We start from the raw sequence: 25,778 nt of genomic DNA, 5'->3' as shown, positions 1-25,778 counted from the left end.
CTGTTTTCTAAAGGCAAGAGGGTTGTACATTTCAGAGGAACACACTGGGAAGGAGACATTCAGGCTAGTGGATAGGGCAAGGAACTCCATGTAAAAATGTGAGAAATGTGCAGTTCAAATAAATGATTTAGCTCCAGTTTTCTTCTCTTGTGAACAAAACGTCAACTGGTTGTTTATCAGATGTTTAGACAGCTAGCCATCCTAATGACACTCATATTACCTCACCAAAATGTCCCACGTGCAAACTAATTATATATGTATAGCAAGTATGGCCCTTTTAAACATGGTATTTGGAATTCTAATGTCAACAAGCCATTGCAATCGTTCTGTTTTTGGCAGCCATACCCTTGGCAGGTGCGCTGGCCTTGGTTTGCCTGAAACAAGGTGAGTTTTACTTTGTTGATCATTCGCCACTTATCTGTGTCTTCCGGTTTGTTTGTTTTTAGAACTAATATATACTTTATATAAAGCATAAAGGCTTCTTTATGCAAGATAAGGAATGAAAAAAGCGAACAGGTGAAAACGTGTTTTCTAAAATTGAGAACAATGAGGCAGTCAGTGGATTATTTAAAAAGGCTGCTGTCCATTTGTACAGTAAAAGTACAAACTCTCAAAGGTTAAATAGGAAAAAGGTTCAAGTAATATGAAATGGGCTCTATGGAAGCATCATTAGTCACCTTTGTAATGCATGTGGTATGCATGTTCCTGCACTAAGTAATATGCAGTATTTCCAGTCAACTGTATTTTTGATACCACAAAACTGAATTAATTTATAACTTTGTGAAGTGCACAGGCCTAAAATGCTCTAAAAATGTTGTGACTTAAAGATTTTGAAAGCACTGAATTGGTAAGAAGTTGCATGTAGAACAAACTATTATTCCACAATGGAGATTATATACCACAAACAGGTGTGGCAACAAATGGAGGGCAGCTGTATACAAGTTTGCTCCAGTCATCCATAAAAATCCATTACATTCACAATAGAATAAAAAACATTTTTCACGAACAAGAGCAAATGTATGGTCATGTTTTAATGTGTCAGGGTTAGTGTTGAAGAATGTATCAGGAATGTATTTTTTCAAGAATTATGCATCATTTAGTTCATATATATTTACGTTTTGCACTGAGCACCGATGCACTTTATTCTGCTCATTGACTATCTCTCTATCATTGTATATGTTTTGGCAATCAAATAAAGAGCAAGTCCTGACTCCTTGTCTATTATTGTGCATGCACACTGAGACTCTTCAACAGCAAATGGTGTTCTCTAATGTCTGGTGCCCGGTTCTTCCTTGTCCTACAGTCCACAGTTTTCCCAACAAAAGTGTAAAGCAGCCAAGCAACTAATTACCACCCTGCAAATTTACATGTGACATTCAAGCAAGGATACATAACTTAGACGTTTATCCTCCTTTATGGTGTTGGTAGGCCATTAGGAAGGACATTTTTTCCTGCATTAGAAGGTCACATTTTGAAATGCTGCCTGGGGATCATTTGTACACACTCCACTGAGCAACACCTCAGTTGAGCGTGTGGCAGTGATGTGCTAATAGAGGTGAAGTCGTTCAGAGGCAATGTAAAACATGGGCCAGCATTCCCTGTTGACACAAAACAGTCACCTGACCTGTGTCACAAAAAGAAAAGCACAGGGGAGCAAAGATCAAAAGGCGGCGCGCACTAATTCCTTTACGCTTCACTTTTCTGGCATGATACGGGTCATGAAAAAAAAGTAACTGTGCCGTCCTGAACGCCAATGTGTATAGTGCTGGGGAAAAAAACTGGAATGGAGCGGAACATTTAAGAACTCTGAAAAGACTTGCTTGTGATGTGATTGACTGCATTTTGCTTTGTTTACTGAAATATACTGTACTAATGTTCATCCCCCAGGATTTGTCTGAACACTGGTTCAGACAGCCATTATTTATTTACATATTTATTTGTTTATTTCTTTATGTTTTCCTTCTTGTTATTTTCTGTTGCGTGGACGTAAGTTTAGTGAATTACTAAACATTTTTATAAAAGACTTACTAGTTTCAATGCAGTCAGTAATACGAGCCCAGATTCTTTTTTTGAAATTGCCTATCAGGTATTGGGGCAAGCTGAAGGAATGTTTTAACAGTTGGTAGTGTATGTACACCTGCCCCTATACTATACGGAGACTAGAAAAGTAAAACAGTGACTTGTGGAATTTGGGAATGCAAGCGTTAGAGACACAAGGGTGCCTCTGGAGTTGAAAGAAAGGTATTCATCTGTGACAAAGACAACAGGGGAGATGAGTTTATTTTAAAGGAAGACGTTTGAAACAGCAGAGAATGTGAATCATGTTGCTTGCAGAGCAATCGGCATTAAGATGTTAAGAATGTCAGAATAAAACACCTGCACATAAAAAGAAGGCTTTGTAATATAACCTCGCTAATTTGATATAAACATTTATGAACACCTAGCTTTTGTAGTGGCCGATATGATAGTATTCCATAATAGGCAGGTTAAAAGGGTTTACGTCAGTATTTTACTAACAATGAGATCATTTGTAGCTCTGTAAATGAAGTTTTACCTTTATTAGGCTTGTTAAAACATATGTTAGAGCTGTCTCCCCTAGCAGGGTAAATAATTTACCATGGTCACACAAAGGGATTGGGAAACCCCACCTATTCTTAGTTATGTGGAATATTTAGAATCTCTCCCTTTCTAGACCAAGAATCAGTACATCTTTAATGGTAGATAACAGTTTAAAAAAATTAAAAAAATAATAATCTATGACAATCTACAGATCTGGATGTAACCAGAATAGGCTATAGTCCATTTAAAGGCACCCGTCCATTTAAAGGGTTGAAAGAGTGCCTGGTACCTATGTGTGTTTACACAGTTCTGTAAACTGAGATCTAGTTTAGCTACTGTATATTCACCTGTCTACATTTCTCACTGACACATTTTCAGATGTTCTCTATGTATGCTAGACATCTTAGTCGGTTCTAAGAATGTTGGCTTCTAGTTTAGTCATGTGATGTGTTGACATGATTCTTCTTGAATGGTTTTTTGCAACCAACACAGAAACCAGTACCAGAGAAGGGTATTGTCAAAATTGGGCTGAATATGCATTTAAAAGTACGGGTCTGTTACCGGTCCTTTCAGCTAGTGTCTATATCTACAGCCTGGGAATTGTCCTTAGATTGTCTCTGAATACATAGTTCTTCAGAAACTATCCCTACCACAGGAGGATCTCCAATGAGTGTTACAGTTGTTTTTGTCAATGCATTGTTGATGTTATAATGCATGTCTTTGCAATAATGCAATATAAAGTTGTTGGAGGTTTTATTTTTTGTGTGTTTAAGTATGTGTCGCAATCAGTAAATAAGATGAAACTAGCCCACACTGACAGACATGTCTTGCAGGAACTTAAAAGATGACCTATTCAGAGCATCAGCATCGTTAGTCATCACATATAATGACAAAAGCCTTTTATCACAAAATGTCAAGTACATTCGAAAGATTGATAGGTTTCTGTAGTTTTGTCGCAGTGCCCCTATTGTTTCCATATGTTTAGAAATGCATAGTGACATTATCGGGTAGGATTCCCTAAAGCAATTCATTCTGGAGGGATACTTAACTCTGGATATGGGTATCGGCATGTTTAGAGCATTAAAAAAAAAACCAATATATATATATATATATATATATATATATATATATATATATATATTCAATTCAATGTTATACTTTAAACAAAAATCCATTAGATTCCCAATATCTCTTGGATCTTTTAACAGGGGCAATTATATAGTTGAAGTACAGACGTGGAAAAAAATACCATAAGTTTTAGTCATTAATCAGAATGCAAAACGTTTTTGTTGGTCTTTGTTGTCCTGTCATGCCCAGTCGCGTTTGGATTAGAAGGTCATCGTGGGTTCACTCCCTGGATGGAGTTGACTCAGTCTAGGTGCAAGTCTACAATGAACACCTGGCGCTCCTGTCTGGAGGAAACTGTAACCTTACCTGCAGCACACCAAAGTTCCCACCTAGCAGCAACAGCTCAGTCCAGGACCATTCAATCTCAGAAACCAGGATTCATTTCTTTTAAGAATCTTGAAAATTATTTTTTCAAATGAAATGGTAAAATCACAGGACTAAGATCCTTGAGAGACTCCCACTCCTGCAATGTCTAACCCAAACTTAGATGTGTGATGCCATTAATGCAGATGAACGTCACCTGAAACAATGAACCTTAGGGTGAATAAAGTAACAAGAGTGAGCATGTCTACATTTTTTTTCTACCTGCTCCCTTAAATTATCTTCATTCTAAAGACACGCCTTCAGACAGCCTGCTTTGTCAATAAGGTGTATGGTGATTGAAAAATTATAGGGCAGGGTTCATTTTTTTAAATTTTGTTTAGACTGATTCATCCCCTTTCATACATTTTTAAATGCTGGTGTTTGCATCAAAATATCACCAGTCCATTGGCAGCTGTGAACTGTTATTGATTTTACTAAAGCTCTAAAATAGTATGTTTGAGCATGCTTATTCCTTACCAGACTGTCAGATACAGTAAACGTTCTTATTACATTCGTACTTCAAAAAACAAAACTTCAAGTTGAGCTTTGACAAGAGCATATTTGGAAATTCAGGTTGCCATTTACAGTCACGGCTCTAAAACTATCACTCAAGCAAAATTTAAACCAAAATGTGTGTAGTGTGTACCCTTATAAAAGTTTCCCAAAAGCAAAGTGTAATAAAGCATAGTGAAAGCATAGGTACTTATTGTAAATCCTAGAGAGGTATGGTAAAGCATATTAAAAAAAAAAACATGGCGAATCATAGTAAACTATGGTAAATTCACAGTATAACCATGAGAAAAACATGGTAAAACTGCAAAATGACTGTGTAAATTTACTGTGGTACACATTTATAGGATAGTTGGTTGACATTAGAGAGATCTGAAACCTTTTAGTACAGCTTGTAAGAGTACTATTCATTCAGCAAGCAGCAAGTCTTTACAAAAGCTATACTTGTCTTTTTTAGAATTACCTTTTTAAATCACAACACATTGCTCATTATTTTTGCAGCTGCCAGGCAACCAATATCCTCCTAAGTACCATTTATTTCCCCCAGTCCTAGCTAAGAAGGATTTAATGCACCTCTTATTTCTCCAGCTGCTAGACGAGCCAGAGCCCGAGGTATCATTGGAAAGTATGAGCACCGAGCAGCAGAAGGGCAAGTTGTTGTAAAGAGGGGGTAGATGAGACTGATCTTGGTTAGCTTTGGTACAATCTATACATTTTCCCCCAGGAGCCAGACCTTCACTTTCTTGACAGCCGCTTTGATGTATGTCCCCTTCTAATCACTTTGTGCTGCCCTTATTTCACTGTTATGTGAAAGTATTGGGAAAGATGATCCGTCATCAAAACTTCAGCTCATCATTATGCAATGTTATGTTTTGTGCAGTGTTAGTGTACCGGCTATGAGTCTAGTATTCCGATATGTAATCCAGCAAACACAGGTGATCTCATAAATACGTCTAGTCTTACCAATGAATCAACACAATTGGGATGGGTTGGCCCAGTTCTCAGACATGCTTACAACCAAATTAAAAGCAGCCAGCTGTTTCGACAACTAAAATGAAGGTGTTTATGTTCAAGTTACATATGGGTGAGAGGAAGCAAACAGATATCTTTATCAAGGATCATGAATAACAAAAATGTAAAAGAAAATGGTTAAACACAACTTGAGTATGTTTGATATATTGAAAGTCAATGTTATTAAGTGTCATATGCACTGTAACCATGCTGAAACTTCAACAGCATCTGGTTTGTGATGAAATAGAGCCAGGGTAAACTATGGGTAAGCAATGTGAGAATGAAGTAAACAGTCATCAGGAATCATATTTTACAGCTACTATGAGTTGATAGGAACCGTACCACAAAACAACAAGTCATACACTGCCAGTTCCCATATCCAGGAAGATGGATTTAAAATGGTTACTAAATGTTGTGATTAAAGTACTGTATAGAATTTAAAATCCCACATGCAGTTTGACTATTCACTCAGTTGGGGAGTACCTACTGTTGTACTGAACTGAGTTCTACCATTGAGAAACGAATTGTATCTAGTATATATCACGATGGACAATTTGATATATTTTAAGTATAGCAGTATCTCTACATGAACTAAGGGTTGGATATTGCATAGCAAACAACAAAACAACAGCACATACATATTTCATATAAATGAAATCTATTTCTGGTGTATTTCGGATGTGTTTAATATGTGCTGTTAGTGTAATGAAACACATACAAATGTTTGATATTTGAATTGATTGTGGATCCTTAGTGCAAAAATAAGCATAGGGAGACACCATGTGGATAAATATAATAATAACATATAATATTCTTTACCGTGTTTTGGCCTTAGTCTTGGTGTAAGTCTCTGGAAAACATATCATATGTTTTACATTTAAATTCATGCTTCAAGCGAGGTGCAAATATATACAATTGGTTTGACATAACTGAACATTTAACATTTGAAAACAATGAAGCTATAGGGTAATACTGACGTTATGCATTGCAGCCACAGCATCTTTCCATGCTGTTTTGTGGAGCATGGTCATGACCTTGGGTGCAAAGTGTGTGTAACAGGGCGGAGGCTGGGCATAAACTAGCAGCACACCACAAACAAGCATCTTAACCACGATGCAAAAAAGATGGACTTGTCTGCATTCGTGGTTTTAGAGCTTTTATTCTCATTTCATCTCACCGACAATTCATAATTCATAGACTAACAGTGTGCGCCATAATCAGAGACTGACTCTTTGAATGACTTGAGTGTCAGATTGTCAATCTCTTTCGTTGCTCTGATATTAGAGGGTCTTTGATACTTTATATGAAACAAAATAGACTGACTGGCTGCACTGTACATAATTCAGTGCATGTCTATACTGGAGTATAGCTTCAAACACATGATGAACATTTGAGGCGGTCAGGTATAAATAACACTCATTTTCACTGAGAAACAGCAAAACTATCACTATACTTCTGTAATAAAAAAAAAAATTGAGTAGGTTAAGGCAGGAAGAAGGTGCACACGTCACCTGTTCCTTCCAGTACCTGGGGAACACTCAATTGCTCAGTGCCTGCTGTCTAATATGAGGTCCATTTCTGTTGTGTTTCTCTAAAGACTCTTGGGTTATAGTCCGGTGCTCCTGGGAGTATCTCTTGCTACTGTTTGGATGGTTTCTATGGAAACAGAACACACCCATCACCTGTTGTGTTGCGGTAGTAAAGGTAACACGATCATTTACAGACATCGTTAGGAGGAACATGCCCTGTATAGAGCGACTTATGGAGCAACCAATCACAAAGAGTGTTGTTCCTTGCAATGCTGTAGCCCTGGGGAAAGGTTGTGCAACGCCTTGTTGTGCATGTACCACAGATCACAACTGTGGTCACGAAAGGAGCTGGCTGACTATACTGTCAGCTTTCCATTTTAATAGTAATGGCACATTTTCACAGATCAGGGATCCAGACTGACAGCAGAAAGCCCAGGAATATCAGCAGCAGGATGCAGGATTTTCTAGATGACGCCCCCATGCCATATATTACCCCAGCTACCCCAGCCTCCTCCAGCCTGACTTATTCTGAGGTAAGGACTGTGCACCCCCTTTTACCATGCTGTATCATTGACTAAGCTCATATACAATAAAAGACAACTCATCGATAAGTTTATGCATTCAGTCATAATGGCTAGCGGTGTATTACTATTATTCAGCGTGTTTAATTTAAAAGGAAATTGTGATTGACAGAAGTAGACAATTTATATAAATGCATTTCCACTTGACAATAACAAAATACTGCATATGGTATTTTTACAGGCCTGTTGTATTATTAGACAGTAAAGTATATGGACAGCGTGAAGACATAATCCTTTCCAGCCATGCTGTCAAATAAAGCCTTCAATTATTTTCAGCTTGAGGAACACATGAAGATGCGGGTGGAGAAGAGAGAAGACTTGGCCTCTTTAGAAACAAGGTATTGTGTTAATGAGGACAATGAGTGGGAAATGAGTCCAGGTGGTTCAGAACCTCTTAAAGATTTTGAAAGCAGTGCAAAGGCAAAGCCATGTTTTGTGAGAGGAATACAGTAATGGCAAATATAAAAACAACTTAACGGGATGGAGCCAGATGGAGAATGAATTTATTTATTTATTTATTTATTTATTTATTTATTTATGTATTTATATTGTTAAAATGATGTAGTCTTCTCTGAAAAGTTGTCTTTGCACTTTATAGTTGGGTTCTTTGTGTTTCAGGATTTTCTTCCATGATCCACTAACCAGCATGCACCAGATACTGTTCAAAATATAGCATTTGATCTTGCAATGATTTCTTACCAAAGAGGACCAAGGTCAACACCAGTGATAGTAACCCGAGACAGTTGCTATCTAATATTGTATTTGTGAAGGGCTTAGTATTTTTGGTGAAATGTTCAGATAAAACCAATTTGCTATTTTTTTAATAAAGAACTTCCTATACGTTTTAGGAATGTTACTGCCCAGGACTTCCTCAGAAACCTTGATGCCCCCAGGGTAAGTTTCATCTTTATATAGCTGGTAACATTTTAGTGAGATTAAAGACCAGTATATCCTTTCAGAAACTGAGAAACGAATGCCAACATTGAGTATTTATTTGGTAAGTCTCTAAATAACACTGAACATGTAGGAGACACAGAATAAATTAGAAATAGCTCATATCTCTAATTTCTGCATGTGGCAGGATGGCTTGCAGTGGTGAGGTGTGGTGACGTCACGGACCAGGAAGTAACAGAACCAAAACAGTGGATGGGCGGGTGAAAGCTGAAACGCTACGGCGTTCAGCTGCTTTTATTAAATCATAATACAAAACAAAGGATTTAAACAAATAACAAAACACAAAACAAAAAGGCGCGTTGGCCAAACAAATAGAAACAAATAAGCGTGCTGGTTTTAACCCAGCACGATACTTAGCAGTTGTTTTATTTTATTTTCCTCGCTCTCTCCGCTCTCTCCGCTCCCCGTACTCTCCTCTGTACACTCTCCCCTCGCAGCGCGGACAGCTGCCGGTTCTTATACTCTGGCCGAGGGGTTAACTAGCTGTTCATTATCTTATTACCCCTCGGCCACAGTCTGCACGAGTTTAGTATGGATGCGTGACTGTCAGCTAGTTAAATAATCAGTAGCTGATCAGCCACGCATCCTCACGAGGTTTTAAAATATAAATAACAAATAACAAAATCGGCTTTCGCCGTAATAAACAAATCATAATAAATAAATAAACAAAGGGGCGGGACACTCCGCCACACTGCATAAAACATGTAGTTTTATAACTTCTATTCTTAACTTATATATAATCCCCAAATCCCCAGGACTGGCTCTAAAGCATTACCACCCTTCTCACTATCACTACACACACACACACACACACACACACACACACACACACAAACACACACACACAAATAGGTATTAAAGGTTTCTGTTCAAGCTGGACGTGTCCGGACATGTTCTAACAGACACAGCTCTTCTATTGTTAGAAACCGTGGCCGTGTTCAATTGATTGGCTTGCTAACCTTGCCCAAGAAGATACCATAGCCAGTCATCATGAGGACACAAAAGAAACCCCTTTGCTTAATATATAGCTGTCAATAGATGACTAAACTATTGTCAGAAGATTTGTAGCAATTGATGAGGACCCAATTCAAAAACTGTTTAGGTGGAAAACTAAAATGTGAACTTATAAATGTATGCAATAAACAGAGGGGTGTGTGAAACAAGTGCCATACAACCACAGCGATTTTTTTATTCAGTCTAGAAGAAATCTAGATTTCATGATAATGTGTGGGGCCAGGGCTGAGGGGGGGGGGGGGGGGGGGGGAGGGGTTGGTGGATAAGTGTCCGATGGGGAAGTAACTGAAAGATATTTTAGCGTCGTTAATTTGTAGAATCTGATATGATAAAATACTTCACTAAAGCGACCTCTATAGACATAACCAGCATTATTATTATTATTTATTTCTTAGCAGACGCCCTTATCCAGGGCGACTTACAATTGTTACAACATATCACATTATAGATTATTTCACATTATACAGATATCACATTATTTTTACATACAATGACCCATTTATACAGTTGGGTTATTACTGGAGCAATCTAGGTAAAGTACCTTGCTCAAGGGTACAACAGCAGTGTCCCCAACTGGGGATTGAACCCACAACCCTCCGGTCAAGAGTCCAGAGCCCTAACCACTACTCCACACTGCTGCCCATATTCTAACTTGATAGTTGGAAGACTCGCCCAGGCAGTATTCAAGGCTCCATTGGGTCGATTTTATTTTCACTTTGAATTAGATGAAGCCCATTTATTCTGCTACAGCACGGTAGAATAAATCCCTGCCTGGCTGGTGATAGGATCCCACGAGACCACCTAGAGCCCTGCAGGATATGCAGCAAAGGGAGTTTCTGGTGGGGTCATGATTCCTGTCTCACAGGGAGTGAATTTGCTGAGTCTCAATTGTCTCCACACTCTATTTTTCAGTCCCGCTTTTTTTCCCCCACTGATAGTGAAACTCATTTAGATTGTGAAATAATTTTAAAATGACTTAGAATACTTCCATTTATTGTATTAAAGTTAAAATAAATGTTGTGTTGCCTTATATATATGCAGGCAGCAGTGTGGAGTAGTGGTTAGGGCTCTGGACTCTTGACCGGAGGGCTGTGGGTTCAATCCCCAGTGGGGGACACTGCTGTTGTACCCTTGAGCAAGGTATTTTACCTAGATTGCTCCAGTAAAAACCCAACTGTATAAATGGGGAATTGTATGTAAAAATAATGTAACAATTGGAAGTCGCCCTGGATAAGGGCGTCTGCTAAGAAATAAATAATAATAATATATATATATATATATAAATTGCCTTGTTTTTTCTTCCATGTTTAAATTGATGTGGTCTGCTTGGGATGTTGTCAATTTCCTGTGATCTGTGGGTGGGATATAAAAAAAAAAGTTTCTTAACCAGAAAATGAAGCCAACAACAAGCTCTAGGTCATTAAAAGGTACATTTTGTTCCTGACTGAGTTTATTCCTATGATATTGAATTTACCCGCATAAGGATTTCATTGCCATCTCCTAAATCTGTATTGTGCTTAGCTTGAAGCAGCAGGTGCAATGAGTTACAATGATGCAACCTAATCAGGGCTAAACAGTATGTTCTTTTAACTACCCTCAGAATCTAAATGTCAGAACAGTCGCGTTGCTGGGATTTGTATTACTGTGGAGTGGCACAAACCCCACAATTCTTCTGTCTCAGTAGCAGAATGTATCGTAAGAATGCATACAGCGATCACAATATCGATTTATTTAATACTAAGGGGACTGCTTTACTTATGAAAAATGAGTTGGCAATCTTACTGTGAGATAGTACTAGTCAAAGCCAGATGTTTTGCTATCTTTTAGAAACTGTTTTCCTAGTTTAGCTATCTATTAATGTAATGTTACAGTAAGACGACAGACAAAGAAAACCTTTTTCTCAGGGTTTACAATCAATTGTCGATCCCTCTCTACTTATTGTTCTCTTTGGTGTAATGCCTAGAGATATACCCTTGTCCAAATTGCAATACAATGCTTTGGCTTTTGCAACCTTGTTTGCAACCTTGAATGCAAATTCAAATGTATTGTGGGTCCAAAATGTATTGTGAGCAATTTGAGAACAATATCAAAGTAGAAACATTAGGTGAAAAGAAATTCACAAATCAATTCTTCTCAAATGACATACCCTTTTATTGCCTTGGTTAAACACTAGATGGAGCTGTTGCTCCCTTGTACAGTAGTTACCTAGTGTTGAGTTTCTGTAGTATTAAATGGTATCGCTTCTCTCGCCTGATGGATTGATGCTTATTTGGAAAGCGGCTTCAAGGTTTGAGCTGACACGTACTGTGGCATTACCTTGCTCTGATGCTCTGTTCAGTTTTATTTTTAATCACTGGTATATTTACAAGCATCGACCTTAAACCTCAAGGCTGCTTCAGAACTCAACCTGATTTGATCATTTATGGATTAACTAGCTGTTTGTTTAAACAACTGCACAGGTTGCAATTCAATTTGCAAATCACATTTAAAATCTTTTCTGTATATGAAATCAGTCATTCTGTCCACGATTTCTCTATCACTCTGCACTTTCTTTTTTTTAATATATATTTTTTTTACCAACATGTAAAAACATAAAATGAGATGAAAATATGATGTGTTCATGAACATGGTTATGAACAAGGGCATGCTGACAATAAGAATGGTCTTATTCTCCAGTCCTCTAACCAGTGATCTGGTTTTAAATGAAGAATGGGGGCCAGTGGAACGAGTGACTCATTTGTGTTGTTGTGACTGGGCAGGCATTACAGACACTTCCAAGTATTTGTTACTTAAAAGCTACTTGCAGATGCAGACTGTGATGCACTTAGTTTCAGCTCTAGTCTGCTTTGTAGAGCAAAGTTCCTGTAACTTTAATTAAACAAAAGATGGATCGCTGGACAAGGAATGCGTGGTTTTAAGGAAGGTCTGTTTTGTGGAGGAGTCTTCATTTTCTGTTCTATATCCAAAGCAGCTGGTTGGTTTTGTGTATTTATTTCAACCATATTTGACCAGTTCTTCTCAATCAGATACAAAATCTGTTATTTGTTTGTGTGCATTTGAGTCCCAAGAAACTGTGCAATGTCATTTGTAAAGTTAAATAAAAAAGAAAAAAAATGCTGAGATTGATCAGCACTCGGTAGATCTGTTATTTTATTGTATCTATTGTATTGTGTCATACACTCTGATTGTTGTAGTAACTGTTGTGTTTGTTTAGCTCAATGTCAGGTGTTCTGACGTATTGTGAATAAAGTATGATGCTGGCATTTGAAATTATTGAATCTCTCCTCCCTAGTAGAGATCAATGTGATATTCCAAGCCAACCAGTCATATTTCACAAATAACATATACACATATAGATATAGTAAATATGGACCATATAGTGGGACATCATGGCCCCTGATGGAAAAACTATACAGTTAACATACTGCCTGAAGCCGCAGGATATTAAACATCATAACAGGGACAATATATATATATATGATTTCTCATCTGTGGCAGAAAGTTGGATCCTATGCTTAATGTTTCTCATTAATTAAAGAGACTGCTTATATTCATCTTTCACAGGTATCGTTTGACCCCCTGGTAGATGTTCCAGACTCCAGGCCCCAGCTGTCACACTACAAGCTGATAGCAGACACCATTCACAGTGAATATGCAGCGCTGCTGGTGAAATTCGACAGCCAGCAAGCTGAGGTAAGCAACTGGAGCAACAGGGCTTTCTTAATGAAAACAGGATGTTTGGTCAGTTGGATGATAATCGACAGAGAATCTGACCTGGAGGCTGGCGATGTAGTAGTAAAAGCTTGCATTATCTTGCAATTATTTATTTAGTTTTCTTTTATTATTCTGTTGTGTATGTTTTTTTATCCCCCTCTTTGTTCACTGTGGCTGTGTTTATAATTCATCCACGCCAGCCAGTCAGCTTCGCAGGTACACAATGCACTTGAAAATAGAAAAGCATACTAAAAGCCTTGGAAATGGAGTTGTCTTGTAGCATATATTGCAATGTGTCCCATAGTCCTGTAAAATTACTCAGGCTTTCAGTACACTCTTATAAGAAACTTTGGTAACACATACTGTGCTGTTGCTCACAGATCGGACTCCATTTATTAGTCATGGTAAATCTTAGCTGTGGTCCAAATAAAAAGGGGGTATTGCCACTGAACTGGAGCTCTGATCGTAGTCCTTGTAAAAACAAACAATTCAAAACAACTTTCTTCATCAAAAGCTGATGTGTTCTTCTTTTTTTATTCAGGTAAGGGATCTCCAGAATAGACTGGCATTAAAGGGGGCTTCCATGGAGCAGATGAAGGCTGAGCTGGAGAACTATAAGGAGAACAGTGCCCGCCAGGCCTCCCTCATCATGTCTCTGAGAGACCACGTCAAAGGAACAGAGACCCTGTCAGCAACGAAGTCACAGGCAGATACCAGCCTCCGTGCTTTACAAAGAGAGAACCGGGAGCTCAAAGAAAGGGTCACAGAACTAAAAGACAGACTGAGGTCAGTTGATCGTTCTTATAATGTTTAATACCTGACTTCACCAAGAAAGTTGTTGCCCTTGTGAAAGGACTGATGTGCCAGAACTGTGGCGTCTGAAAAACATTTTGTTTTTTTCTGCTCTCAGCTACTAGAAAATGAAAACTAGGCAGGAGACACTTGGGCACATCTGGTATTCTTAGAAAAATGTCTCACTTTCTGTAGGAGTCAGTACTAGTGTAGATAGGGGTGGTGTGCAATGCAATCAGAACATTGTGGGAGTTGGAAAGCAATAGCTGTATCCTGTTGGGATACATACATACATACATGCATACATACATACAATACTAGTACAGTGTTTTATTTCCAGCACAGTGAACATTTCAAAGATGTTCGGAAAACTGCAGGTATATCTAGGTATATCTAGTATATGAACACTGATGCAAATTAATCAAATAATCTAAAACTCACTTTGTGACAAACTAGTCAGGCCTTTTTATGCACCAGATAGATTTCTATATGACCTGGCAGTGGATTACATGTTCAGTTTTTTAGTTAACCCTGATATCATTGCAAATGAAAGCTAATGCCTGTGTTTCCAGGTTGCAACTTTCAGAGAGAGAGGATGCTGAACACAAAGCAACTCACATGGAGAGGAGGTTGACAGACATCACAGCTAAACTTGCATCATGCCTAAAGATTAACACAAAGGGGCCAGACAATCCTCTTGATGCTGTGATATTAAAAGTAAGACTACATCTCCTTCTAAAATCTGTGCTGTAGTAATGCAGAACTTCGAAATATAAAGATGATTCCTTGTCCATCTCTGCTGCTCATCATTTTTGAAATGGTTGAAATGATTTGGGTTTCTTCTATACATACAATATGAATGAAAACTATGCTATTTTTAAACTGAAATTTGAGGATGCTGTTCTTGTAATACCTGTGATAGGTAGGTGGTAATGTGCTAAGAGAGATCTTAGCTAATGAGTCATCGTGTGCTTGACAAATTCTGGGGTTTCTGTGAAAATTAATTTGTAACTAATGGGTCCCCATTAATTCTATGTTGATTAATTGATTAATTAAGCACTGTGATTGAGTCAATGCATGAAATTTAAGATGGCAAGGTTCATTATATTATTTGTAATTTGTTTGCAACTTCATTCAGCCTTTCATTAGCATTGAACACAGACAAGTTTCAGAATGGGTAGAATGAGTTAATGTTGCTATCTCATATCACCAGATTTGTTGGTTCTATTCTAAGAGGAAAAGCATTAACATTTGTTAAATATTTGTTCCTCATCATGTTGTTTTTTCACAAAGGTTTCTGAGTTATGTGAGGAACATTTTCGACAACAAGTAAAAATTGCAAGTTTAATGGATGCGCTAGCCAGCCAAGACCAGGAGTTCAAGGCAAGTCGAGAGACGATTATGAAGCTTGTCTCGGAAGTGAGCCAGCAGAAGAGAGCTGCGGCTACTTGTACTGATGAGATGAAAGTACTGAAGAAGGTAATCAACGCTTTCATTTTTATTAAGGTTTTAATAAGTACTGGCACGGCACATCCATTATTGAAGTTTACCATGATGAATGTGCACAGAAGTTTAGCAATTTAGCATGCTGTTTCCTTTGCTTATACTACGCAATTGCCATGCTCTACAGTTAAAATATGTTTCTCTCAAGTTTTTTTTTATTATGGATAGTAAACAGTGATATAGTCTGGATATGGCTTTCAGTGTGTAGATACTGAGTGTGAATCACAAGCAGCCTAAACTTGATAAACACTTTGAAAAATCATGTATTAAATATGGCTCAGGATTTCAAATCTATCGAATGTCTTCACTGAATTGTCTTATATCTACAAACACACTGCTTTTCCTGCTTTTCACATTCAGAGTTTGGATATGTGTTTGTTTGATGCATTGTACTTTGTAATAACCTTTTCAGATTTCTTCATCCTGGACAGTTTTGTATTCTGTATCTCCGTGTATTTTTCTAGTCCATTGTTACGCAAGCAAAGAAGCCCTTAAATGTTTTTGAAAACTGGAGAATGGCACAATGATGCAGAATTTGATTGAAAGCCAGGGAGATAATGGAATAAGTACTTTTTTATGCACATCAAAGCAATATATATATATACAGTCTATATACAATATATATACTGTGCAAACCCCCCACCCCACCCCGTGCTCCATAACCTTGTGACTGGACAAATACTGTCTGAAAATTGACAAGTGTGGGGGTGATACTATTAACCTTCTCCAAACAATAGCAGGAGCATTCTCAGATTGCTGTTTTAAAATAACTCATTTTTCATACATATTGTATGTATAAAAGAAACCAAAATCAATTCAACCATTTCAAAAATGATGAGAAGCAGAGATGGACAAGGAATCATCTTTATACTTCGAAGTTATGCATTACTACAGCACAGATTTTAGAAGGACATGTAGTCTTACTTTTAAGATCACAGCATGAAGAGGATTGTCTGGCCCATTTGTGTTAATCTTTAAGCATGATGCAAGTTGTATGTATGTATGTATGTATGTATGTATGTATGTATGTATGTATGTATGTATGTATGTATGTATGTATGTATGATGTATGCTGTCCGACTCCCACAGAGGGCTCCTGTTATTGTTTTGTGGGTTTGTAAAGCATTATTATTATTATTATTATTATTATTATTATTATTATTATTATTATTATTATTATTTATTTCTTAGCAGACGCCCTTACCCAGGGCGACTTACAATCGTAAGCAAATACATTTCAAGTGTTACAATCCAAGTAATACAATAAGAGCAAGAAATACAATAACTTTTGTTCAAGTGTGACAAACCACAATTCAATAATACAGCAGATAATAGTGATAGTTACATTAGGATATGATTAAATACAAAATACTACAGGTTAAACACTTGGCAGATTACAGTATTCTGAAGTACAGGATTAAATTCAGTAAAATAGGGGGCAGATAAGAGCAAAATAAAGCACATTTAAATGAAGGGTGATAGTGTCCCAGGATACAAACAGAGGAGTTCTACAGGTGCTGTTTGAAGAGGTGAGTCTTAAGGAGGCGCCGGAATGTGGTCAGGGACTGGGCAGTCCTGACATCGCACACCGCCCCATCTACACTAGCACAGATTTCTAAGGACACCAGATGTGCCCCATTGTTCTTGTCTCCTGCCTAGTTCTGATTTAATAATAGCTGTCATTGTTTTCTTTAAGGCAGTGCAGGTGGAACATTAAGCAATTTACTCCTGATTGTTGCTTCAAATATTCAGCTGTGGCCCAAAGTGTTCCATCACCTAGAATTTTAGGGTTGAGACATAATACTAATAACCTAGAAGAACATCATTTAGATCTTTTATTTAACATCATGTAATCAAAGAAACTACAAAATGATATCGCAAAAGTCTACCGGAAGCCATAATAGTAGTACAGTTTTTTGGTAAGTATATGGAAAAGTACAAAGGGGTATGTAATTCAATATGTTAATGTAACATTATTCAGCAGGTTTCATTTGACTCTATGAAGCAAAATGTGTTAATTCTACAGGGTGATGCAACACTTCCTGCCATAGCTGAGTATATATATATATATATATATATATATATATATATATATATATATATATATATATATATATATATATATATAAGCTCCAGTACCCGACTTAAGGTGTCCATCGAATTTAGCCAAATTCAGAACCCTCTACCAAAAAGTGTTTAATGCTACTGCTGGGAACTGGAGTACCATGTTGTAATCTGTCTGGCATGTATTGCAATAGTTATGCTGTTAAGCCTACTGGACTATCAGTGAAGTAAAACTAAGTAATAAAAAAGTTACTTCAAAGTAATAAAGGTTAAGTATTCATTGAAATAAGACTATCCAATAGTGTAAAAAATGTAATGCTGAAATGTCAAATACATTGTAAGAAACTGGGATCAATTTTATAACCTAAACACTTATTCAATAAAACAGCCTTAATATATTTAAAATTATCTATTGTTTTTTTAATCCCTGCGCACGGACTGAATATTCAATATCTATTCAAACTACTGCAAGGATAAGAATATTATTTTAATAAAGTTCTTCTTCGTATTATAAAGATAAAAGTAATAAAAAGTCTTAAAACATCTTAAAATTTAATTCTAATAAGAAATAGACTTACTGTAGCTCAATCTGGAGGTTATATTCTCAAAGCGGTTTACTCCAGTCTTTAATTAACTCCCATTTTTGAAAGAGGTAAAAACACCTATTAAATGTACAAAACCTGAACCAAAAAACGAAATCTAATTCAAGTTCTCTTCAAAGTTCTCTTAAAAAAATAGGAGTTAATTAAAGAATAGAGGACTTTGATAAGATGGCCCTGGATGTTCTGTGTGTAACCACTATTTTGCATTCAGGGATTATTACATTTGAATGATCTAAACAGTAGTTAATCAGCCCTTTAACATTGTAAACATGCCTAGTGTTTCTAAAACAGGTCCACCACTATATAGATTAGACACACGTGTCTGCTTAATTTAAGAATCAAAAGGGACCATGTTAAAAAGAAAAGAACAATAATTTTAAAAAAAAAGAAAGAAAGAAAGGAACTGTGTTTACTGTGGTCCTGTATCTGTGATGCTGTATTTACAATGGATTGCACAGGTTTACAACCCTTACCTACAGCAATCACGTACCATGTGACTCACTTATGTTGTCTATCTTAGCTGATAACTCAGGGACAGCAGATACCAACGGCCAGATGGTTTTACTGGCTGGACCATTTACACACTGCAGTGCAACCCAACAGGTCATGACCGAGACAAGGCGTATAGCCAGATCAGTGTGGGGAATCAATAAAGACATGTCTATGGCCATATCCAGGATCCAGTACAGTCCATCTGGAGCCTTTAACAGGCATTACATTTGTCAAAAACTAATAAAAAGGAAGAGAACAAACTCTACAGATCCAACTCTAATTTGATTTAGTCATGGCATTACATTGGTTTCAATGAAACTAGGGGGATGAGGGGGATTGCTTGTGCTGTGCTGGTTTGAGCGAAGATCATTTCCTGTACTTTTAATGCTTCCCATGATGTTATCTTCCAGATGTTTTTTTTTTTATCTCCACAATTACTACAAGCCTATCTCTACTAAATATAACTATAGTTTTCTGCGTTATTTGTTTTTTTTTTTCAAATTCCGCACAGGAAAGAGACGAGGCCCTTCTAGCCAGAGCAACCTCAAACCGAGAAGGCAAGCTGCTATGGGAAAGACTGGGAGAGAGCCAGAAGGCCTTGGATGCCTCAAGGCAGGAGCAGCTTCATACAGAACACGAGAAGAAGCAAATGAGCGATCTCTTGCACTCCAAGCTCCAGGAAGCCAAAGCTGCTCACCATCTCTATATGACCTTCCTCAGTCAACTGGCAAAGCTTTTAAGCAACGACTTAATCACCGTGCCTGAGTCAGAGGAAGTCGTGACAGAAAGAATACGAGAACTCTGCAGTCAAGTGAAGGACAGGAAGAATGTGAGTGTCACAAACTCTTATTCACTCTCAGGGTACTGCTGGTTTAAAACATACGAGTAGAACAGTATCTACTTCTACTGGGTTAAGGCTTTGATAGCATCGCCAGCTGAGCAATGGATTAGTACTCTAAACTATTTAGTGTACAGATTACAAACAAAATCTTATATCAGGTGTTTATCAAGCTTATGGGTCAAAGCTTATTACATTTAAAAGCTGCCTGCCATTTTTACGTGCAATGAGTTCCATTCAGTAACATACTTTTTTTTTTAAAATTCCATTGCAATTAATAAGTGTGCGTGGATGAAATCAACATGTTTTTGTAGGTGTTATGTTATATTGCACAGATATGAGAGAGATACTCCCTTTGATAAACTGTACTTTCACAAAATGTAACACAGTGTGGAACAGCCAACTTAGCATTAAGGGTTTTGCTTTAATGAGAATAATCTTCATGTATCCATGTAAAAAAAATAAATAAGACATGGCCAAGAGGCAAATACAGAGAAAACAAACAAACCAAAAAAACCAAAAAAAAAAACATTTACCTTTGGACAATTACCTTTGGGGGGGGGGGGGGGGAATCGTGTCCTGAGCATCCTGATTGTGCCTGTGCATTGCAAAGCAGATGATGTCCTTCCAGCCTCATCCTGGCTGCTGATTACACTATCCGACTCGGTCTAATGGGTGTCATACAGTAGATTGGAACACAGCAAGTAAATGAACATGCCCTGACTCCTGCGTTGTGTCCCACATCCAGAAAGAGGAGAATTGTGAAAAGAGAATTGGTAAATTGAGCAGGCAGTTGGAGCAGCAGTGTGAGCTGCAGCACGAGACTATGGGACGTGCACAGAAAGCAGAGCAGCAGCTACAGGAGCAGCAGCAGTCCCTCTGGCACCTCCAAGGAAATGCTGCTTCAAAGGACTTACTTAAAGACAGTTTTTTCTTAGAGAAACAGAAGGTATGAAAGAAACAACATTCTAACCAGAACATTAGGTCCCTATTGATAATCTACAGTGGCAACAAGTGTGCTATCCATTTACTAGAATGCCATTGCTTTATGAATTTGACCCTTGACACCCCATATAAGCACAGTATCCACAGTATCCTGCTTCCTAATAAAAACAGCAGAATGTTAGATAGAAATAAAGCTTAGCACCAACCAAACATATAATCTCCACCAGCCTTGCTTATGTTCTTTTTATTATTATTATTATTTATTTCTTAGCAGACGCCCTTATCCAGGGCGACTTACAATTGTTACAAGATATCACATTATTTCACATTATACAGATATCACATTATTTTTACATACAATTACCCATTTATACAGTTGGGTTTTTACTGGAGCAATCTAGGTAAAGTACCTTGCTCAAGGGTACAACAGCAGTGTCCCCCACTGGGGATTAAACCCACAACCCTCCGGTCAAGAGTCCAAAGCCCTAACCACTACTCCACACTGCTGCCCTTTATAACAGGTAAGGTAATGTGCGTTTTACAAGACTCCAGCTTTTTTTTTTAACTAAAATTGCCTTTTCCTCTTTGTAGCACTTGAAATTTGTAAATGAGCTTAGAAAGAAGCTAAAGGTGGAAGAAGATATTTCTGAGGATCCTCTCCACTCACAGTACGACGTCCTGCTGACCAGAGCAGAGGAGCTTGGGAGCCTTGATGGCGAGTCCTACTCTGACTGCAAGAACCTCATCCACATTCTGCAGAAGAAAGTGAGTGATGAGGAGAAGCTGCTATTCAGGACAGCAGAAACGCTGCAGTCTGTCTGTGAAATTCCATTGTGTTTTTTTTCTCTTGAGTCATACTATTCCATGCAGTACAATATGTACCAATAACATATATTCAACAGCAATTCAGATTCCCAAAGCACTTAAGAGGAAATTATATTAAAAATAATAATATACGATTCGGGGTGTGCTAAAGGGCACAAAGGTACAAAACTTTAACAGGAAGTATTTTCTGTTGTAGCTTTTTCATAAATAAAAAAGTGCCTTGTGCTATTCTAGGTATACGAGGGTGCCACTCATGTTGTAAAAAGACAGAGCTTAACGTTTTATGCATATTACAGAATATCACAGATGGAGAGCCTATATAAATATTGCTCTTTTATTTTCTGTTGTAGGTAACGTCGCAAAAAGAAAAACTGGAAAGCAAGAAGACAGAACTGGAAGGCCTGTGCAAAAAAATAAAGACCCTGGAAGGTGCCAAGGAAACACAGTTCCTGCTGATGATGGAGAAGAAACAAAAGAGCGAAACCGTGCAGAAGCTTGAGAAGAAGGTTGAAAAGCTTCAGGACCAGCTGAGTGAAGCAAAGTGTTCCAACCAGACTCTGAAGAACAAACTTGCTGAAACCAAAAACCTTCAGGTGAGAGTAGGATTAATGAGGGAGAGTGTGCATTTTGATTGGGAAACTCCTCACTCTATAATAACCTGGACCGGGAGTTAAAACTAGTCCTACGGTATCGGCCTATATCTCACCATTGCTATTAATATATTTCAGAGGTTTACAGGTATTAGTTTAAATATTTTTAATATTTTATATTAAAATGCATGTGCCACTGTTTGTCAAAAGTAGATATTAGGTTAATATCCAATACCAAGTTGGAACATTTGAATCAAACCATGAGAAAACCTAATCATGTTGGAATATGAATATATATATACTGTATATTTAGAGTGACCAATTATTATTTGTATTTATTTTTCCCCAATTTGGAATGTCCAGTTATGTTTTTTCTCTTCACTGCAACGAGTCCCAACACAGCACGGACATTCTGAGGGCGTGTGAGCGTCCTCCGATCTCACAAGCCTAAAGCCAGAATCGGTTTTACGCCGTGTCTGGCCAGTAGGGTTCACTGTTGCGCGATGAGGAGAAGCAATCCCTGCCGGTTTCCCATCCCCCACCCTGGGAGCATCAGAGCCAATGTGACGCCCCTCTTTGCACAGCCCAGACATGAACTGGCGCCGTCCAAGCTGTGTGACTCATCCTTCGCTCCCAGCGGCAGCGCTTTCACTGGATGAGCCACTCAGGGACCCCTAGAATATAATATTTGAGTGTAAAATCACTGGGCTTTAAGAATATTCGTTATTTCTATTTTCTAAATGTGTAAAAATGAATGAGGCATTAATGTACTGTTGGGAAAATGTTAACATCTCCACAAAATCAATGATACAGGAAGGATGAGCTGTAACCGCAGTTTCTCACGCAGGTAAAAACCGCCGAACAGAGCAAAACTATCGAAGTGCTAAATAAATCACTGGAGGCGGTAGAAAAAATCAAGGACAAGGCAGCTCAGAAAGTTGTCAGCCTGAAAACAGAGCTAGACCACACAGAGAGTGAGGTCAGAGAGGAAAAGGAGAGGGCGCAGTACATGTTGGAGGCCATCACTAATGAGCTACGAACTGTTAAGAGGGCGCTGGAACAAGTGGCCACAAGAGAGAAAAGGGTAAGGCAGAAATAAATTATACATTACCAAATAGCATACAACGAGTTTGGATTTTGTGGTGTCATTCACATTGTTTTAAGTGGTTATTGAGTCAGAACAATAGCCCTCTATTTAATCCAAAACCAAACTAAATCAATCTCTTTAAAACAGGCACTTACCAACCCTTGTTTTGTCTCGTGAATTTAACAATGATAATGTATAATACTTTGATTTGGTGCTAATGTTTGTTAGATTAATATATTACGAAAAGACAAGTGATATTAGTCAGATTCTATTAATACAACTGCTTTGTGACAACATCCAGTGCCACTATGGAGTTTCAGTACACTGCATGTAAACATCAATCTCTCGTTCCTACTTTCACCTGAAGAAGAGACCTTTGAGGTCTTGAAAGCTTGTGATTAATTATTGTTTAGTTAGTCCAATAAAAGGTATCACATCTTCTTCTCTTTGTCTAAGTACACTGTACGAAACCCATGAAAAACGATTAAAGTCAGTTAATGATAATTCAGACATTTTCAGATGACCTCCACCATTCTCAGATGAGTTTGTCTTTCTCATTTTTCAGCTTATAGATTTCAGAGAATCTGTCACAAGGCTGCTGGGATTCAACACCAACACTATGTCCATTCCTGACCATGAGATTCTCTCGCAGCTAAAGAGCTCTGTCCAGCCTTATGGAAACCAAGGTGACCCAGGACATAACCTGGATGGCTCCCCCGCTGGGCTGCACTATGGGTTCAGGGACGGCTACAACAAGCCCCAGCACTTCGGTGCTACAGCAGCACCACCCAGCCAAGCCAAAGTCCAGTACGTTTCTTCTGAAAAGAAGCCTGGTAAAGCTGCCAAATCAGCAAAGTGGTAAAACGGCTCAGTACATCATGGACTGGATTTAATAGGCTTTCATGTTTACACCATCTTTCTAAACAGAAACTAAAACGAACAAAATGATCATTGTACTGTATACCAGTTGCATCTTATTTAGGACTTCCCAGAATTCTTGTAATAAAACTCATGATATCTTTTTACTGTACTGTTTTTGTATTTAATTATATTAATAAGGGGGTCAATAAATTACACCAATATGATTAACATATTAACATATGATTAATATAAACACCAATATGATTAATATATTACTGGCTGCACAGATATCTCGTAGCACTAATCTTCACCTATTCTATTACTGGCTGGTTTCACAGCACTAATTTTGGACTACCCAATGTTACTTTAGGTAAGGTAGAGCTGATTTGGTTCTGTGAAACCAGCTATGCCTTAGGAAATTGATCTAGGCCAAGTTCAAGATTAGTACCATATGATTCACCACTGTTAAGATCATAAAAGTAGAACCCAATAACCTCAGAATGTTTTATTTGCTTTAGATTACAGATCAACTTGGAGTGTTATTGTGATGTGGTTAAAATAATTCGGCAGCATATAATATAATAAGGCATAGCTAACAAGCATGTGTTAGTTAAAAAAATCTTGATGTAGAAACAGATACTGTGAACCTTTCTATTCTAAAAAACAAAACAAACCGAAAGCCTGATGTCTTTTTTTATTTTTATTTTTGTATCATTGTTTTTTTTAATTTTTTTTAAATTAAATTATTGTTTGAAGTCACATATATACTGCAAGCACGGAAAATACCATTGATTTTTAAGGGAGAATGTCAATGTTAGAAGTGCAGGGGTAATATCTGATATGATTGCTGCGTTTATAGCTTTTACATGTTACTCAAACGCTCAAGACCTGGGTTATTGAAATTACACTTGTGGAAGATGAAGGCTCAGTCTGTAATGTTGTATCATAAATGTTTAGGTAGATATAATTTAAGACAGAACATTGATTTCATAAAGGACATACCTGGTTATGTTTTCAATAAAAGGCAATACAATTAAGAATAGAGCTTTTCTTGATCTCTTTGCTAATTTGAAATATTTCTCTTTAAGGATGATTATATGTGTGCTGAATTAATTATGTTTGAACTGTTACAAATAATTGAATATAAAGGAAGGACAATGGAAATATGTATGTATACTTGTCTAAATGACAGGCGGTATGTATGTTTTCAACAATAAATGATAATACATTTCAACAGCAATCCCTCTTGTCTTGTGTCTCAGCCATTATTACAGCTGTGACCAAAAGTTTTGCATAACCCTATAGAACTTTTGCTTCATAAAGTCGAATGAAACCTTCAAGAATTATGTTACGTTAACATATCGAATTACATAGCTTTTCGTAGATTTCCATATACGAAATGAAAAACTGACAAAAATTTTAAAAATTGACATTTTGAAATATAACATAAAATACTGTGCTGCTATTTTGGATTCCGGTAGAAGTTATCTAAATGATGTTCATAATGTCTCAATCCTAAAATTCTTCATTTTCTGAAGGTGTTTGAGGATAACTCAAAGACGTCAGGATGGATGTCTAGGCACACAGATCTGAACCCGATGAGAATGCATCCTGTTTAATTATTTAAAAAACAACCCAGATGTGGTTTGCCAATATTTGTTACCGTCTACGTCTCCTACCTCATATGTGGGTACATGTTAATGGAATCAGATAACAGCTGACCCCAGACTCCCTGTTTCGACTCCCTAGTGTTTCATCTGTACTGCTGCAGCACCTACTAATATATACAAAGAATAAATAAAAACATTTTGCTCAA

At 37.5% G+C, this 25,778-nt stretch overlaps 1 protein-coding gene across 2 annotated transcripts; it reads left to right on the top strand.

The window, feature by feature from the left end:
* The first annotated feature begins 7,426 nt into the window (after positions 1-7,426).
* Positions 7,427-25,202, top strand: LOC117421914 (coiled-coil domain-containing protein 170-like). 2 transcript variants are annotated; one of them, XM_058991961.1, is made up of 13 exons: positions 7,427-7,633; positions 7,958-8,019; positions 8,530-8,575; positions 13,214-13,342; positions 13,905-14,149; positions 14,728-14,872; positions 15,449-15,634; positions 19,328-19,645; positions 20,403-20,603; positions 21,191-21,364; positions 21,775-22,017; positions 22,862-23,098; positions 23,667-25,202. In XM_058991961.1, the coding sequence occupies exons 1-13, from the start codon at positions 7,487-7,489 to the stop codon at positions 23,961-23,963; spliced, it is 2,430 nt and encodes an 809-aa protein (XP_058847944.1). In that variant the 5' UTR covers positions 7,427-7,486; the 3' UTR covers positions 23,964-25,202. The 2 variants fall into 2 exon arrangements, with proteins under 2 accessions (XP_058847944.1, XP_058847945.1); XM_058991962.1 differs by lacking the exon at positions 20,403-20,603.
* Positions 25,203-25,778: the final 576 nt, after the last annotated feature.

Source organism: Acipenser ruthenus, chromosome 18, assembly GCF_902713425.1.
Source record: "Acipenser ruthenus chromosome 18, fAciRut3.2 maternal haplotype, whole genome shotgun sequence".
Classification (NCBI taxonomy): Eukaryota; Metazoa; Chordata; class Actinopteri; order Acipenseriformes; family Acipenseridae; genus Acipenser; species Acipenser ruthenus.
Note: the sequence above shows the minus strand (reverse complement) of the source record. Positions and strands in the feature narration are given on the sequence as shown.